The 18644-nt window shown below is 39.1% G+C and overlaps 1 protein-coding gene across 1 annotated transcript in view; it reads left to right on the top strand.

Annotated features, from left to right (window-relative positions):
* Positions 1 to 274: 274 nt before the first annotated feature.
* The window catches only part of PEX7 (peroxisomal biogenesis factor 7), a 36961-nt gene continuing 18591 nt past the window's right edge, over positions 275 to 18644 (top strand). Inside the window, exons 1-8 of the mRNA XM_042894009.1 lie at positions 275 to 395; positions 970 to 1027; positions 2436 to 2586; positions 5988 to 6065; positions 6432 to 6540; positions 14554 to 14660; positions 15081 to 15194; positions 17277 to 17332. Coding sequence (XP_042749943.1) covers positions 275 to 395; positions 970 to 1027; positions 2436 to 2586; positions 5988 to 6065; positions 6432 to 6540; positions 14554 to 14660; positions 15081 to 15194; positions 17277 to 17332 — 794 coding nt within the window. The remainder of the gene's footprint in view (positions 396 to 969; positions 1028 to 2435; positions 2587 to 5987; positions 6066 to 6431; positions 6541 to 14553; positions 14661 to 15080; positions 15195 to 17276; positions 17333 to 18644) is intronic.

Genomic DNA, 18644 nt, shown 5'->3' with positions numbered 1-18644 from the left:
AAAAAAAAAAAAAAAAAAAAAAAAAAAAAAAAAAAAAAAAAAAAGGCATAATAGCAGGAATGCATCATTATTCTCCGACACCAAGTCGACACGGGTAGAAGGAAACTCGCTCATAGAAGAATCTCCGCCGGTGAAGCCGCGGTACCGACCCGCCGCGCTGCCAGCACCAAAGATGGCGGCACCGCCGCGGCCTCAGCGTGGCGGGCGGGTTGCTTCCGGCGCGGCTCAGCGCGCTGCGGGGCGGTGCTGTCGCCTCCTAACTTCGGCCGGGGCCATGGGCACGGCGGGCGGCGGCGCTTTGCGGCTGCCGGGGCTGCACGGCTACGCGGCGGAGTTCTCGCCCTACTGGCCGGGGCGCGTGGCCTGCGCCGCCGCGCAGTACTACGGCATCGCAGGTGACGTACTTAAGCAAACGGGCCGTCTGCCGGTACTTTCTGCGCAGGATGCGGATTGCGCCGCCCTCGTGTTGGGTGCTCGGCCGGCCCTGCTAGCTTTGCCATCCCGGTGGGGAGGCAGAGCGTGCTTCTTCAGGGTTGGAGCCTTTTCATTCCCCTAAAAGCATTCGTTTTAAGTAACGTTTCTAAACGTGGAGTGATCTGGGTGTTTCCTTTTTGGTGAGCCGCGTTTGCATTACAAAATCCAGTTTTCACAGAGTGGAAATAAACACAAACAAAAGTTATGTCTGCTGTGTTACTGAAAAGGTATAAAGGAACCATACCACATACCATCCTGGTATGCCTGTGACATAGGGCCCGTGGGGAGGGTGCTGCTTTTCCAGCCTCAGCCACGGGTGTACTGCGGAAGGAGAGCCCTGATGCAATTACTGCTTTGGAGAGCAGAAGAGACAACAGGCAGTTGGTCTCTTAAAGAAGTTTAGTTGTGTTATGCTCACAGGAGCTATCACAGAGCTTGTAGGGTCTTCGGCGTGGGTAAAGAGGTGTGATGTTTGGTTGTACTGTGCTGTTTTAGGTTGTGGAACTCTGGTGGTGCTGGAACAAAATGAAACTGGGATTGTCCTGCTCAGGAGGTAACATTGTAAATATTTTCTGTTGTGTAAATAAGATGTAAACCTATATTGTTGTTTGTAGAAAACCCAACCCAAACATTTTGGGATATTACTATCAATGTAAACTATTGTATCTGTACTATATTGTCTACTGTATACGTGCATTTTTATTGAGGTGTAAATGATTGGCTTGCATTCCACAGGTCTCATTACATGAAGTAATTTAGATTGCACCCTTTCCATAGTGTAAGCCATTTAATGGAAAACAAGCAGTGTAAATTAAAAGCTCTGACCTAGCTTGAAATTGAAAGTTTTGTTGTTTGTTGTTATAAGTGTCACCTCTGTTTATCCTCTTAAATTTGGCCTAGGTTGAAAGTAGAGCAGGAAGCTGGGATGAGTCAAGGAAGTCCTTTCTAGGAGATGGAATGCTTCAAGAGAGGAGTTTGGTTCATGTTCTGGGTGGGAGAAGAGAGGTTAGTGCTTAGCTGCCATTCACCGAAGTTTTGAAACAACAGTTGTTTAGATTAAGAAGATAAATGAGATAGAACTGTTAAGCAAGAGGTTAGAAAACTCAAAGAAGCTGTTCTTAATTCGTAATTATCCACCTATCTGAAGCTGTTAAACATGCTGTTCTGCAAAGTGTTCTGTTCATTTCTATGTTTCCAGAGACTCCACTTGTTTGGTGGCTTTCCTGAGCACCGAGCTATGTCATTTTCTCCATAGAAGCTTTCTGTGTGCATGCCTTTCTCTTGTAATTATTGCAGCATGCCATGAAGTTTAACCTGAACTGAGTTAAACCTTTAGTGAAAGAGGGGTAAATAAGTAAGTATTTACCATGAGATAACAGTGTGGTCATTGATAGTTGTTGCAGAGCAACCAATGCATGGTACTTGATCCTGCAAGATGAATTGGTGGTGTGTTGAAAGCCCTTTTTAGGAGTTATAGAGATCTTTAATATGTTCATGACTGTCCTTCTGTTGGTTTTTCATTGTCACTCAGATTCTTAATGGTGTTGCGGATTGGATAAAGACTTCCCAGCACAGTTTTATTTCTTTGTCCACCACAATTATTGCAGACACTGTAGCAACATCTGGAGTTGATGGTAGGTTAGTCTGAGATACGTGGCACCTCTTATCTCTGATTTCCCAGCAGTTTAGGATTGAAATCAGATTCCATTCTGCGTATGGAAGATCCTTGGTTCACTTATGCTTTAATTGACCTATTCTGACCTTAGTCAACCTACTCTTGTAGGAGTTAACGTTGTATCCAGTAAGTTGCTTTTAAGGAGATTGACTGGAAACTGGAATGGATAACAAAGCTGCTCAAAATGGTAGAGAATGATTTTAAAAAACTACTGTCTTTGCACGCAGCTAGCCTGGACTTGTGTTATGCTTTCCCATGGACAAATATCTTCATTGTTTCTGTTCAGCTTTGACTGGAATGACGGCCTGTTTGATGTGACGTGGAGTGAGAATAATGAGCACGTGTTGATCACTTCTAGCGGGGATGGATCTCTGCAAATCTGGGATATAGCTAAGCCCAAAGGTCCACTGCAAGTCTATAAGGAACACATTCAGGAGGTAAATCCGGCAAACTGTAGAAATTTGCTGGGCTGTCTAATACTTGAATTACTAAAGGGGATATTTGAGCACTCAAAATCAAAAGTGGTTTTTGTTGTCTGTTTTTAAACTTTGTTTGGGTCCACGATTTGAGTTTACAGCTTCATGTTATTTTGAATATAAAGTTAATTGATTTATTCTGCATACTCATTTCTACTTTCACACTCTGTAGTAAGCATCACTTAGATAAATGTAATGAATTTCAGAAATAGTATTTGTGGTTCCTTCTAGACTGAGTAACCATTGAGTTGTATGAAAGTCCTGAAGCCATTCTGTAGCTTTAGAGGACGTTATTGGATAGGCCAAAATCAGGCAGCTGACGTGTATAGCCAAGTTATCCTTGAGCGTATAGAATGATAGAGATGATACTTCTGTATCTGCTTATCCTTTTCCATCCTGGCATCTCTGAGATCTTGCTCAGATCAACAGTAGTCATATATTGAGACAGCATGCATTCTTTTTTTTATGCCTTAGTTTGGTACTACTGAATTCAATGTGCTTAATGTCTCAGTCTCTTTATACCTTACATTATCGATAGTGAAAATGCTACACTCATGCTCGTGTTCGTACACTTGCACATTTTAAAGGACTTATGCCTCACCATACTTACCTTCCTCCAAATGATTATTTTTTTTTTACCCTATTTTTTCTCATGCTTTCCTTTTAACTTTGTACTTCTTTTTTGCAAGTCTTTGAACTTCAGATGCGATCAATTTTAGCTTGGATTAATAACACTCAGTGAAACAAATGTGAATGAAATAAGGTAGTGTGTATGTAGTCAACAATTAACTGTGGGTGTTCAGTTTTATATTCAGAAAGACATCCATTTTTTTCAGATACAAAACATGAGGCTACAATCTGAGTGATTGCAGTTATAAGACAATCTGTCTTTCTTATGTTTTTTTCTTTGTAATTTTGCCACTTTGGCTTAATACATATACTGTGTAAATAAGGAATTTTGAGAGATCTGTGGTTGTAATCAGGATTATATGATAGTGTTCAAAGACTGCTAGAAAGATGTAGGCAAGGCATAATACGAAATTATCTTTTGTCTCTATCATTATCTCTTTGGAATTCTGTCCATAGGATTATTTTGGTTCTGCTACACCATCTGTTGTTTGTGAAGTGAGAATTTCCGTGTCCAAGTCCTGGTTTAGCAGGGAGCATGGGGAGGTAGATGCATTCAACCGTGAGTGGGAAAGACAGTGTAGGACACATGGGCTAAGTATTTACTCTGAGATGTCAAGGTTCTGTATTGATTCTTTCGATGTGTACATTAAGAGGATGGATCTCAGTGGGAATATAACTAATAGGTTGTGGTAAACTCTGAGAGACAGTGCTCTTTAAAATCGTTGACTACTTCTTAATCTGTAATTCCTGCCTGACACCTGTAATGATGGTTTTGTCACTGATTTTTGTAGTATCTGATTTTTGTAGTATTTCCACTGATGGGACCAGTTTCTTGTTTTCTAAATGAGATTGTTCTCTCCCTCAAAAATAATGTACAATTCTAATTTAAAAGCACATCTTTCTTATTAAAGGACAATGAGTTTTATTCCAGCACTAACCAAGTGCTGAGTCTTGTGAATAAGTTAGTCTGATTTACTTTGGTTTCGATGAGGTGTCACTGGAACAGGGGACAGTAGAGTACTTAAATGCAAAGACTCACTTTACAAGACATATCTAATTAATTTTGAACTACTTTTTGGTTTTACTTCTTTCCTTCATCTTGTTTTCATCTTACCTGAGACATTTCTTATTACAGTGTTTAAGCATAAATGCATTGATTTGTTCTACGATTGAAGATAAAGAAACATTAAAGGTTAAGGTTTGTGCTGTGTTATGAGCTCTTCTCAGTTGCTCAGCACAGTTTCTTTTGAAGCTTCTGTAGATTTATGTTGAATGATAGCATGAAAAAGTAAGAGGAATAAAAGTGATCCTTGTTTGGTTCTCTGACACTTTCTTCTTCTCATTCTCTTCCCATTACCTGGTCTGCCACATGCCAAATGAAAATAGCTCTTGCTTTTTCTGAGGCTGTTGTCTGTTTGGCTTGTAATCCTTGCCTGGAGGAGAGTTTGTCCAGGTACCATTATCTGTTTTGCAGCTGCAGACTACTGAGAAGCAGCAGCTACGCCTGTCATATGTGTGCAGGTCACTGTCACAACCTGTCTTCAATTGATCTGCATGCTGATACCCTTTAGCTGAGCTGTAAGCTATATGTGAATTTTGTGTTAGCTCTGTAGTAAGATCTGATTCATGCCCAGTGTGTGGGGCTAGGTGAATTATGTGACTCAGGTACATATTTGTCAGGCATGCATTTCCTTCTTGAAAATTCTGGATGTATATGGCAGCCCAACATTTGGTGTGAGCAGAATTTGTAGGTCTATTGCATGGATGAGGCATACTGTGTAGTGATACGTTCTGGGGCACTGTCAAATGACACCAGGTTAGGAGTTGAATGCAAGACCATCATCCAGATTCAGGCAAAGAAGAGAGAGTTATGTTAGCAAGGAGCTCAGGAGCCACCTGGGAGAACTGTGATGTCATCTGTTCTTAAAACATGAGCATGACTTGTTTGTTTGTGTTATTGTTATTTTAATAAGAATAGGCAGGCTGAAAAAGAAACTGTGGTACTGGTAGTGAGCTGACAAAGGTAGAATAGCCAAGGGGAAAAGGACACAGTTTGGAAAAGCAAACAGAAGAATTACTGTTCAGTTTATTATTTGGCTTTTGTCAAATAGTGTTTGGTTGTCTTGCACGTTTAGGTTATAACCTCCTCACACAAGGGAGCCAGCACAAAGTGCTGCCAGAGCAATAAGCCTTTCAGTATACAGAAACAGAATATTGTGAAATAAAGAAGGAAAACTGCGGGTGATGCGTTGTGGTCTTTTCTGTGGGCAGCGATTGCCTTCAACTTTTGGGAAATATGCAAATAGATTAAAGCCAGTCAATTGAAGCTGGATCCAGCAAAGTCTGAAATAGTTTGTAGGAAAGAAAGTGCCCAGAAGTAGCTGAATGATACCTTGATTTCCTTTCTCATAATGTAAATATTTGAATAAAATTGGATCTGAGATCAGGAATCAGTTTAAATTGTCCTTTTTTTCTTTTTGGATACCTTTCTGAGTCTGTGCCTTCAGTGGCAGACTGAGAGATTAAATTTAAATTTTGCTCAGGTAAATGACACTATTGGCAGCTCTGTGATGCTTTACCAGAGTGGTTTTTTAGCTGATTATAATTTAATCTACAAATTCAAGTGTAATTAATGGAACTGAAATTAATGTATTTATGTATAATGTAGTTAATAGGTAACTAGAATCTCAGACTTACGCTTTTTTTAAACTGGGCTATTGTATCGTTTATAGGCATATAGTGTTGACTGGAGCCAAACTAGAGGAGAGCAGCTAGTGGTGTCTGGTTCATGGGATCAAACAGCCAAGTTGGTACGTTGGTTTTTCTTGAAGGTAAAAATGCAATTTGTTTTGATGCTGGTAATTCTAACAGCATTGATTCACTTTTCCTCTTTTTTAAATGGAATTTTAAATGGTATTTTAAATGGAAGCTATAGCTCTGTTTTAACTGAGATGTTTTATATCCTTCAGCTGGTATTGGGTGAAGTAGTGCTTTTCATGATACGTGGCAAAATCAGGGGTTGGACTTGATGATCCTTAGGGATCCCTTCCAACTTGGGATATTGTATGAAAAAAAGTTCTTAGTCCTTTTTATATACATCAAACTTTTATATTCATTAAATCTTTTCCTTTCTCATTGCATGTGCACCTCAACAATTTTCTTTTTATTTTATTCAGTGGGATCCAGCAGTGGGAAAGTCTTTACGTACCTTTAAAGGCCATGAAGGGGTCATTTACAGCACTATATGGTCTCCACACATCCCTGGTTGTTTTGCATCTGCTTCAGGTAAACATGATGGTAAAGCAGTTCTCTCAACAGCTGAAGTGCCTATAATCATTCAGCACTTTCTCCAGCAGATGGTAGTATGTGTCATAGCTAAAAATGGAAGAAGGCAAGATAAATGTACTGCTGCAGCTGGGTTTGTAGCTTCTGTTACCATCTTTAAATTGTTCTCTTGGCTGTTTAAACAAAGATCAGCAGTTTTCTAGCGGTCGCTTTACTGACTTGTGACATTTTTTTCCTTACTTTATGTAGCTGTCATCCATTCATCCAACTTCTGTTTGCCGCTAAAATATTTTATAAGCTTTCTTCTGGCTTAAACTTTTGATCAAATTGTCTCAAGCATCAGCAGTCTATTAGACCTGTGAAAAATGCAGTCAATTACCATTACTGCTGGAGATCACTGTGTCGTGTTCTTTGGGAAAGTAATCACATGTTATACTTTTCTACCTCTGCCAGCACTATGAAACTTGCTGACTAACGCAGTTATAATTAAGCTGGATGTATCTGCTATTAAGGAGATGTTACAGTGGTCCAACAGCACAAAGGTGGAGTTAGGAGTGCAGTGAGCCACAGATTTTGCTGAGAAACTGGAGCCAATAAGATACTGCCTCAATACAAATGTCAATATATTAGTATTAGCAGCTTCAATGTCTCTAGCTTCAATCCTGTTGGATTTCTGTGGTGGTTCAAATAGATGTTATTTAGGTCTCAAAAGTCTAAGCAAGTAGAAATGAGAGAGAAAATCAATACTCACAGGTACTGGTTTTCTCTATTCTAAGGGAAATCGTGGAACAGAAAGCTTAATTTCACCCATAACTGAACTCCTACTGAGCTGAAGTTGGAACTGGAGAAAAACTGCAGTCTCAACATAAGGGCTAACTAGGCATGATGACTCATTTACAGTTTGTCTCTTCTTCTGTATGCTTTTGATATACGTATGGGGGGGGGGGGGACTGACCACCTTAAGTGTAACTGTCTCTTCAGAGCGCCAGCAGTGCGCTCTGGCAGCTCGAAAGGCAAATGGGATCCTGGGCTCCATCAGGAGAGGGGTGGCCAGCAGGGACAGGGAGGTGATTGTCCCTCTCTACTCGGCTCTTGTGAGGCCCCATCTGGAGTACTGTGTCCAGGTGTGGAGCCCTCAGTACAAGAAAGACATTGAGATTTTGGAAAGGGTCCAGAGGAGGGCGACTAAGATGATCAGGGGGCTGGAGCACCTCCCCTATGAGGACAGGCTGAGGGAGTTGGGCTTGTTCAGCCTGGAGAAGAGAAGGCTGCGGGGTGACCTCATTGCAGCCTATCAATACCTGAAGGGAACCTACACCCAGGAGGGGAGTAAACTCTTCCAAAGGGCTGACAATAGCAGGACTAGGGGAAATGGTTTTAAGTTGAAGGAGGGAAGATTTAGGTTGGATGTTAGGGGGAAGTTCTTTACTAGGAGAGTGGTTAGGCCCTGGAACGGGCTGCCCAGGGAGGTTGTGGATGCCCCGTCCTTGGACGTGTTTAAGGCCAGGTTGGACGGGGTCCTGGGCAACCTGATCTGAATGTGTATGTTTGGTGGCCCTGCTAGGCAGGGGGGTTGGAACTACATGATCCTTGAGGTCCCTTCCAACCCGGGTGATTCTGTGATTCTGTGATTCATTTGTAACTGTGTGTAGTCTTGAAAATTACTAATGGAAAATGTGCCTGGAGGGACACTTTTTGAACTTCCTTTCATCTCTCTCTTTTTTTTTTTTTTTTTTTTTAAAACAATAACCTTTTTGAAGATTGTTGTTGAAGGGTTCCCTCTTTGAAGAAAGCTGAGCTGCTATAGAATTGTAATGTGTTTTCTTTCTCCCTTCATTTCCCTTCTCTCATTCTATCTCATGCACCTGCTCACATGCATACCCAGATATTAACCATGGAAAATGTTAGTACTCAGACCAGAAATTAACTATTCCATGTTGCAGCTTCTTCATTTTTGACTTATGTAAAGTCTTTATGTAAAGTAAAATAGTAGTTAAGATAATAAGTATCTTGTTAATTGTAGTTGGAAAAAGCAGGGATAATGAAATGTTTCAGATTTAACTAAATGTAGGTGAAGCATGTAAAAGTTATGTAAAATGTAGGGAAGTTCAACTAAATGTCTTTTTGCCCTTTTTCTTTTCTGAAAATAAGCAGAAGGGAGGGAGTCTTAAGAACTTCTGCGTGCCTCGCTCTTGCCCTTTTGCTGTCTTTATTTGAATCCATATAGATGCCAGCAGGAATTTAATATTGTCTTAACTAATTAGGTTTTCTGTTCTCAGTGTTCACAAACTAATGCACCTGCAAGACACAGCAAAATAACTGCTCATAATGACCATTGTGGGCCTAGACAACTTTTGCCTGAAGCTGATAAGGTTAAATCTTTGCATTTGGAATATGCCTTTCCTCTCAAACATTTATGAGACTAGAAAAAGTGTAGGAGTGAAGAAAATTAAAAACCCGTGACTAATATAAAAAAGCTGAAAAAGAATTTGATACTACATGTAGTATATTTTGTTCATTAAGTCTTTGATCTGAATACATACAGGAAGACTAACTTTGTGTACAGAAGCCAGTGAAATGCAATTATGTTATGCAACTATGTCTACTATATCATTTAAATTAGCTTTTATTTAGCATCTAATATATTTCCAATTAACATTTTTGGGGATGCGTAAAGCATTATCACTTTAGGGCTGTAGTCATTATGTACGATCATCGGTACTCTTGAAAAGCTATCAAGTAATTGACTTATCTTGTATTGTTTGAAATTGGGAGATGTTAATAGTAACTGAACAATCTACTAATTCTCTATATGTAAATACATTCTGTTGTGAAGTCAGTAACAATTTCTGAGCTGATAAGCAGCATGTTCAGGTGTACAGACAGTACCAGCACATAGCCCTGGTAAATGTCTGCCTTACACTGATAAAGCGGCAATGTGGAAAATGTCATTAAAGAAATGACATAAATAACTAACTTCATGGCTAAAAGGGTTTAATGAGTCATTGTGTCATTTGCCCAGAAGGTGTCTTTCTCCCTTTTTTTTTTTTAAATATCTTGGGGAGCAAATGGATGAATAGTGCATACAGAGTGCCAGATACACAGAGCGTTAGGCTATAAGCAAGCATAAGTCAGTTCTACTGAATGATCCTCCACAACTGCAGAACCATAGCTTTTGTTCAGTCCTGTGGTTTTTAAAGAGAGTTATCTGTTACAGTGTCAAAAGTTTTTATTGATCTTTAATTACTTCCCACTGGTAAGTATAATGAGTACCATGTTACCCTCATCTGTGTAACTGTAGTATTCTGCAGTACATACTAGCAGATGAAAATGTGAATGTTGTGGAGTTGGCAAAGCTCAGGTTTAGAATGGCAGTTATGGCATACTGACTGGCCTTTTAAAAACTTGATTTTCTTTCCTACTAGTCTTTACTGACCAATGTGTGTCTGAGGGGTTGTCCAGCTGTAGGTCCAGAAATCAACTGGCATGCAGCCGATGGCATCCCTTTCTATGCTCAGGAATGAGTAAGAGAATGAACTGGAAAAGGTGTACTTCAACTGAATTAGTGAGAAAGGTACCGCCCTAAGTGAAGCTTCTCAAGAAAAGGATGTTTTCTGTATGTCAGCTCCTGGACCACATGTGGGATTGCAGGCTTCTGACTGTACGTTGCTCCTTCAGAAGCAGCAAAAGGCAAAACAAGGAGTTGGTGGGAAGTGGGTGTTCAGACAAGTAACTTAGAAGATATCTTCCACCTCTACTCTGTGAGGCCGCATCTGGAGTTCTGGGGTCCTCAGGTCATGAGAGACAGGGAACTGCTAGAGAGAGTTCAGCGGAGGGCTGCAAAGATGGTTAGGGGCTTGGAGCATCTCCTGTATGAGGAAAGACTGAGAGTCCTGGGCTGTTCAGCATGGAGAAGAAAAGACTGGGGGGGGGGGGGGCCAAGTTTACTGATGCTTATAAATATCTAAAGGACAAGAGTCGAGTGGGTGTGGCCAGATTCTTTTAAATGGTGCCCAGTAACAAAACGAGGGGCACTGGGCACAAGCTGGAACATGAGAAGTTCCATACGGACAAGAGGAAGAACTTCCTTACTGGGAGAGTGACAGAGCACTGGAACAGGCTGCCAGAGAGGATGTGAAATCCCTCCTGGATGCCTTCCTGTGCAATTGACTGTAGGGAACTTGCTTCAGTAAGGGAATGGTCTAGATGATCTCCAGAGGTTCCTTGCAACCCCTGTGACTTCTGTGATTCTGTGTTTGTTTAGGTTCCTAAAAAATATGTATATATAGGAAATAAGCTTGTATTCTCCTACAGTAGTGGTTTGACGTGAGTTCCAAAATGCTTTACTGGAAGTTTTTATTTCCATTAATTTGTGAAAGGTGTGGGTGAGAGGGCTGAGGTTCTCTCTCCGCTTGTGAGAGAGTTCTTTTCTGGTTATTGGTCTTTTGAATTTGCTAGAAGAAATGCCATCATTTCCAACATCATTCCATCACTGCCAATGGTGCTTGAACATTCGCAAAATTGGGGAAGCTTTTTATTTTTGGAATCTCAGTCTTAAAAGAGATAAAAGAATAAGAGCTTTCTATTTACGGTCCTTGGTCAAGTATTTAAAAAGCAAACTGTTGCAGTTACTGTGCTTTGATGTGATTTAGCAGAACTGCTGATTATGCCACAAACTATTCAAATGTAATGTATTTGCACACTTAGGTAAATCTATGTAATGAAATGAGGTGGTTGTTTTCATTTGGAATTTATTGCTTCAAGAGATACTGACATAGTTTTGAAATTCTTCCATGTCTTGTGCTCAGTAAGGTTTCCTAAATGAACCTCTAACATGGCATCAAGGGAGCCTACAAACAGGAAGGGAATCAACTCTTTGAAAGGGCTGAAAACTGCAGGACAAGGGGAAATGGTTTTAATTTGAGGAAGGGAAGATATAAGTTGGATGTCAGGGGGAAATTCTTTCCAGAGAGAGTGGTGAGGTGCTGGAACAGGCTGCCCAGAGAGGTTGTGGATGCCCCATCGCTGGAGGTGTTCAAGGCCAGGTTGGATGGGGCCCTGGGCAGCCCGGTCTTGCATTAAATGGGGAGGTTGGTGGCCCTGCACGTGGCAGGGGGGTTGGAGATTCATGAACCTTGAGGTCCCTTCCAGCCCTGGCCATTCTGTGATTCATGCAAACTGAAATGCTTCTCAGGCAATGAGTTTGGCCCTCAATTTATGGTATATGCTAAACATAGCAAAGTGTTGTATGCAGCACATATTAGAAAACAAAACACTTATGGGCTGTAGTATTTTATATTAGGATGTTATAATATAAAACAGTCTTTAAATATTGAAAACAAAAATACAACAGGAGATTTTTTGCAGTGAGCTAATTTGTTTAGAATGACTTGGGTTAGAGTTAGGTATGTAGCAAATACTTCCATTTGCTAGAGAATAATTTAATAATACAGTAATCTAAGTTAGGTCAGTTAGCCAGTTTTGAAGTAAAAAAAAATTCAGTATTGCATTTATTAATCTCAGAAAACACTGAAATAAAGATTTTCACCTTTATTTTCAAGCAATTTCCTTTTTTTCAGAAAAAAAAGACTGAGGTTTGCTGTGAGGTAACTAGAGACTCTTCTAACTAGCTATGTTATATAGCTTACATTGTACTTCTGTACTGTCTGGTGATAATTGCTTACCTGGTTGTTGCCACGGGACTTAAGAGTTAATAATTAATGGATATAGATTAAATATATCTGTGAGTAAATATCCAGTGTAAAGCCTACATGAAATTTAAATGTTAAGTAAACTTTATCTCTTCATTGTGTATTTTCACATTAGCAGTCATCATCTCACATACGGGGATGATGTACTTGTGGATTAGCATCTCTTTCATTAATTTTGAATAGATGAGTATATATTGTGTAGTTCTATTGATTCGTCCAAGATTTCACAAATATTCATTAAAACGAAAGAAGGCAAGTATAATGTACAAACAAATCTGGAATCATAATTATCTAACAGACCAGCAAAAATCTGTTGCTATAGAGAAATTGCTTCTTACAAAAATAGAAATATTTTGTGGGGAAAATGTTGGCTGTTTTAGTGTTTGCTTACTTAGGGATGCCAACTGGAAGTGACTCCTAGTGAATATGATTTTATTAGGTGTGCTGTACTTGTATTTTCCATTATTATGAATAGAATAAAATTGTATCCTGAGTTAGAAGGGACCTGTAAGAATCATCAAGTCCAACTCCTGCCTCCACCCAGGACCACTCAAAATCAGACTGTATACATGAGGCATTGTCTGAATGCCACTTGAACTCCAGCAGCGTGGGGCTGTGACCACTGCCCTGGGGAACCTGTTCCATGCCCACCACCCTCTGGTGAAGAACCTTCTCCCAGTATCAAGCCTGAGCCTCCCCTGTTGCAGCTTCATGCCGTTCCCTTGAGTTGGGATAGGTTATCCTAATTCTGCTTTTTCATGGGAAAAACACATCATTTGTAATGCAGATTTCAAGAAATTATGGAAATATGGAATGCGGGAATTCCAATTTCTTTTTCGCAGCAATTTTAATTGAAATATGTATGTATTCTGAGGTCATAGAAAGATGCTCAAGCAAAAAGAGAGATTTGTTAAAATGTGTCATGTATCAGGATTATACTGTTTATCAGATACATGAAAAAAATATAAAAGCAGATTATTTCACTCAGAAGTTAAATAGATAAATAGCATTTTCCTTTGGCTTTAATTCAGTTTGCTTCATTGGCTGAAAGGTTGACCTGTGTGCTCTCTTATTCCATTAAAAGTATTTCACAAACAGTGCCAGCCATGGTGAATGGCAGCTAAGAATAGCATTTTTGTAGGAAGATAAAGAAAGGAAAAATGTGAAATAACTGATTTTCTTGTGGGTCAGCATTTTCTATTAAAAAAACAGGAAAGAACTGGGACAATTATATTTTTGGTGTCAAAGTTGTTACTGCCTTGAGTATTCTTTTCCAAACATTTTTGGTTATAATAACACTATAATGGCTGATCTCTGTAGCATTTCATTCTATTCCACGTGGGGAAGTATTTATTTGCTTTGAAATGTTTTTTTGTCTGTAGTGAGATATGAGGTTCCCCTTCAAATCTGTGTTATTCAATGAAACTGGGTTTCATTGAAACCAGTTTTCATTGAAACCCAGTTAACATTTAACATTGTTACATTTTCAGAAGACTTAAAACTTGAGGTGAAATCTGTCCTGAGGCTGGCAGGGCTGGCAGAGGGATGGACATGCTGCCACTTTTGCCAAGATCCTGCTAGTTGTGTTTCTTCTCACCATATGCCATGCTGTTTTTATAACCACTGTGGGGATGTTTAGGGCTTCAGTGTGACATTGCCAGGAGTGCTTTATGTATGCAGGGCAGCAGTTATCCTTGCTCCTGAAAGTAGTGGAAGTAAAATGGGGGATTAATAAAAGGATTATTGAAAAGAGCTGTGATTTCCTGTGCCGGTCTGTATGTTTTATGGAGAGCGACCAACTGGGCTTCAAAAGCATCAAAATGCTTGTATCTAAGCTGCATGCTGATGATAACCAATTTGAAGATTTTCAGAAGTGTTACTGATAGAAAAATTTCTTCAGTTGCAATGTGAAGCAAAGATTTTAGTTTAGACAGTACTGATTTATTCTTTCTGTACCAATCATGGATGTTTGGACACAACTTCTACTGATTTCATTTGCCTCTTGAATAAACACCACACAGTCATGGGTTCCTTTTGATCAAATCAGAATTTTAAAGAGTAACTGAATTATTAGTAATAAAATGAAATTCTTTTTTTGCAATGGAAGAGCAATACTAAGTTCTTATTCCTTTTGCACATTGCTTTAATCTGTGTCTATTATATCTGTACTTTATTTGGTTCGAGTGTCTTTCTATAATTTATATTTCATGGAACTAATAAATGGTTGTTACCTAAATACTAGTGGATTAACTGTATCCCAGACTCAGTTCATCACTGCTGAATGATTTTTTCTTTGTTTCAGGTGACCAGACTTTAAGAATTTGGGATGTGAAAGCCCCAGGAGTCAGACTCGTGATACCAGCCCACCAGGCTGAGATCTTGAGCTGTGACTGGTGCAAGTATGATGAGGTATAATCCTGTTTGTTCAACTGTTTTCTTACGTGAGCCACTTTTATTAAGTAGCAGGGTTTTTTCTTTGTTTGTTTCTCCTGAAGCATTAATGCATCTTCTAGTTATATGGGAATAAAAGCAGGGCTAGTTGCTCTTTTACTCTCATTTGCTGGCTGCATTTCCAGAAGAACATTGTTTCCAAAGATAAATGATCAAATTGGTCTGAAGTTTTGCTCACTCTTTTCCATAGTGGGCAGTATATTTTTTTAGCGGAGACAGCTCACGCTTCTCTATTGTCTGTAATTTACATACTGGAGACCACATTTATGATTTATGCATCTATATTTTTTGATCTGCCTTATTGTTTTATCTCTCTAACTTCTTTGCAATTTGATATTTAAGTTGTCCTAATACATCTGTGTTGTGTGGAATTATCAGAACTTGCTGGTGACTGGTGCAGTTGACTGCAGTTTGAAAGGCTGGGATTTGCGAAATGTCCGGCAGCCAGTTTTCGTCCTCCTTGGTCATACCTATGCTGTCAGAAGAGTGAAAGTAAGTTGCAATTTATTCACTGTTGCCTATCCTTGAATCGTTACACTTTAAGCATACACTTTAAGCAATATTATTATACGTGATCTAAGAACTAGGGAAAAAAAACGTGTTGAAGATTTTAGATGGTAGAGTTCTTGGAAATTGTTCAGTTTAGCACTGAAAGACTTTTTTTTATGTCTAGGAGATTGATGAGCTTTCAAATATTACAAACAGGTGTAAGTACTTTAACACATCAGACCTCTGCAATTAGCCCTCTCTTCAGTGGGATCTAATGAGAGGGTAGAAGGCATGGGGCACAAACTGAAATATAGAAAATTCCATTTAAGCATAAGAATTTAATTATTTAGTCTAGTTTGGAGTTGCACAAACAGGTCTCCGCCCTTAGAGATATTAATCCAATTGGATGCAGCCTTTAGCTTTAGTTGACCCTGCATTGAGCAGTGGGGATAGACCAGATGATCTCTAAGGGTCTCCTCTAACTGCAGTGATTCTATGATTCTCTGATAATAATCTTGTAGCAGCTAGAAATATTGTATGGAAGAAATAGATGACCGGTGACTGAATTCTCAGTCTCTTTCTATATAGCATTTTCTATTGCCTTTATTGAAGTCAAAACACTGGACTAGAAGACTGTTGGCCTGACCAAGTAGGGTATTTTTGTATTCTTAGGTAAGTTTCCATTTGTCTCATAATTCTCCCTGTTTCCTGAGGTATCTTTCAGTGATTCTTAGGAGCTGGCTAGCAGTAGAACTTTGAGAATAATTCCTTAAATGGTTTTAAGGAGGCAGTGGAGTGGCTGTGTATGTGTACTTGTGTAAGGAAGAGGTATGTGGGAATGTGTGACTTCTAATCTATTTTAGCAGGCTTTTATAGCTGTCCCTGGGAGTTAAACGCGGCCTCTGTGGGTGTAGGATCAAAGAAGGTAGGCTGACATTTAGAGGTGGTACAGTGTATCCATGGTTGTGTGGTGTGTCTCGCCAGTTGGCTACAATGAGAGACACCAGGATGCTACCCGAACTAAGATTTTCTTTCCCCCTATGCTGTGCTGGCACTAGCAATTAGAGAGCTGTGCAGCAGGCTGGCTCTGCTGACTGCTCTTGCTGAAAATCCTGTCCCTGAAAGTGACTAGGATATTTAAGGTCAGTGGCAAAACTTTTCAGCTTTGAAAAGATGTTTTTGCTTCTTCTGAAAACATTTGAACAAAGCTGCAATGGGGGAATGTGGGAAACTTGCTACTATGAACTTGATATTCAAAAACAAGCAAGTCCTTAGCAGAATTTTACAGCTTAGCCAAGGTGTTCTTTAAGTACTTGCCTACTAAGTTCATGTGCTCCCTTGTTCTTGGCTGAGAAGAGGCTGATCAATTGTGTTAAATATAAGACAACTTGGTTTGTAAGGCACACCATCCTGAATTCACCTGTTAGCTGCTGAACTCGGAGCATCACTACAGATTGACATGCTGATTGCTTCAGTGCTGTAGTTATCAGGAGATGATTGTATAATTAGCACAGAAATTCTCCTTTCTCTTAATTATTCCTACATATCTTTTCTTTATTCTTCTCTTGTTCCTTTCCCCAAAATAAATCTTGGGTCCTTTTCAGTGTGCAAATGCAAACACAAACTGTTTTTTGTGGCTGTACCTAACAACCCTGAGCAAGTGATATCCTGCATGTAACAACGTACATCGCTCTCCTGGCAGTTGTGGCAATAGCTCAAGCCTAACTTTTGAAGTTACACAGCTTTTGTAAAGCTTTCTGTGCTTAGTGAGCTGATACTTAGGTTGTCTGTCAGCCAAAAGCAGAATATGAGTGTTTATGACTGTTCTAAAACTTCTTAACTTTACAGCAGGGTTACTTAGAAGTGCTGTAATGAAAGAAACTTGAACCACAATCTCACAAAACAATGCCTTTAATTAAAAGCACGGTGGGGAAATTTGTTGACATAATCTGTATAGTTGCAGCATCATGCATATCTACAAAGGCAGCTTAAATAGCTAAACTTGGGTAACTTTCTAATTGCTGTAAGTCTGTATCTGCTCATGATTTTTTGCTTTAAAAGTTGTTCTGTTTTGTCTTCTTACAGTTTTCGCCATTCCATGCAACTTTATTGGCTTCCTGCTCCTATGATTTTACTGTGAGGTACAGTAATATTTTTTTTATTGCATAGAATAAATAATCCTTATTAATTTTGCTTCCGATAGAAAATAATTCTAGCACAGACATAGTGAAGTGCAGTTAATGTTGCTCCTGGATGTTTTCTCTCATCATAAGATATGTTGAAAATATATGGGCTCTTTCCTTAAAAACTATGTCAGTCACTCCTTTCTGCACTGACAGATGCTTTCTGTAGGCCTTTTCACATCATTCTGCTGCACATAGTTGTATCCAACTGTGATAGGAAGGTAATAACCTCTAGGATGAATGTGTTTTGTATGTTTCTGTGATTTGTTTTTATTGAAGCTTTTATAATGATTTTTTTTTTTTTGATTCTACCAGTATCTAAGGAATTTTAGTATCGTTCCTCAGTATGTATGCTGAAGTTGTTTAGATGGTACTTCAGCAAGTTCCCTTGGCTACCCAGTAAAACTAGTAAGAATTGGTGAGTGTTTTATAGTACAGCTGACTGTTTTAATACAAATTAGCTGCTTCTTTCTGTTTCTTAACAAGTGGAACCATATTGAAACCCATTGATAAGTTTATTAGAAATACTAGCAGGGGAGAAAACTTTCTTTCACTGACAAGGTGTTTAAAAATGCCTAGTATGTATAGGTTGGTGTACCTGGTGTACAAGAAAGATTACATATTGAAGGCTGATGTTGCACCTGTTTGTAGGATAGATGGACAACTTCACCGGTTTCAAATTCTCTTTGATGAGAAAGCAAACCTCTATTCCATATGCAATTGTATAGCTTGTGATATTTCTATATCTCATTTCGTGAATTATTAATGCAAAGGCTTGCATTTTATGCTGTCCTAGATATAGCATACTTTATGAGTACGGGACAGCATAGGCTTTGAATTTTAATCTAAAATAAGTGATTAAGACTCAGTGTTCACTTACATATATTCAAATATGTACAAATCAGGTATTGCATGTTGGTTTGGAAAAGGAAATTTCTAAACCAATTTATTTCTGAATTCCTGAAGTTATATTTGATTATTACTCTTTGCCTATGGGCACATAATGTCTATTGTGTCAGTCTTACGTTGTGAAACAATTTTGGTTTTAAAATAGAAAATAATTATTGTTTGTAAAACCCCACACCAGGAATCACTGAAGTGACAGGTTTTTGTTGTTTTTTTTTTTTTTACCACGGGGCCTTCTTTTGAGCTATGGATGCTTCAAAGCAGGAATAAGATCCATCTGATAAAGTAGGGCAAGGAGAACATGTATGCTAACAGACTTGATAACTTAGTGAGGAGGGCTTTGAAGTAGAGAAATGTTAGGAGG

The sequence above is a fragment of the Lagopus leucura genome, unplaced genomic scaffold (assembly GCF_019238085.1).
Source record: "Lagopus leucura isolate 7727_CA_CO unplaced genomic scaffold, USGS_WTPT01 1-102_obj-0_obj, whole genome shotgun sequence".
Lineage (NCBI taxonomy): Eukaryota > Metazoa > Chordata > Aves > Galliformes > Phasianidae > Lagopus > Lagopus leucura.
The sequence above is the reverse complement of the archived record's forward strand: the minus strand, read 5'-3'. Positions and strand labels throughout refer to the sequence as shown.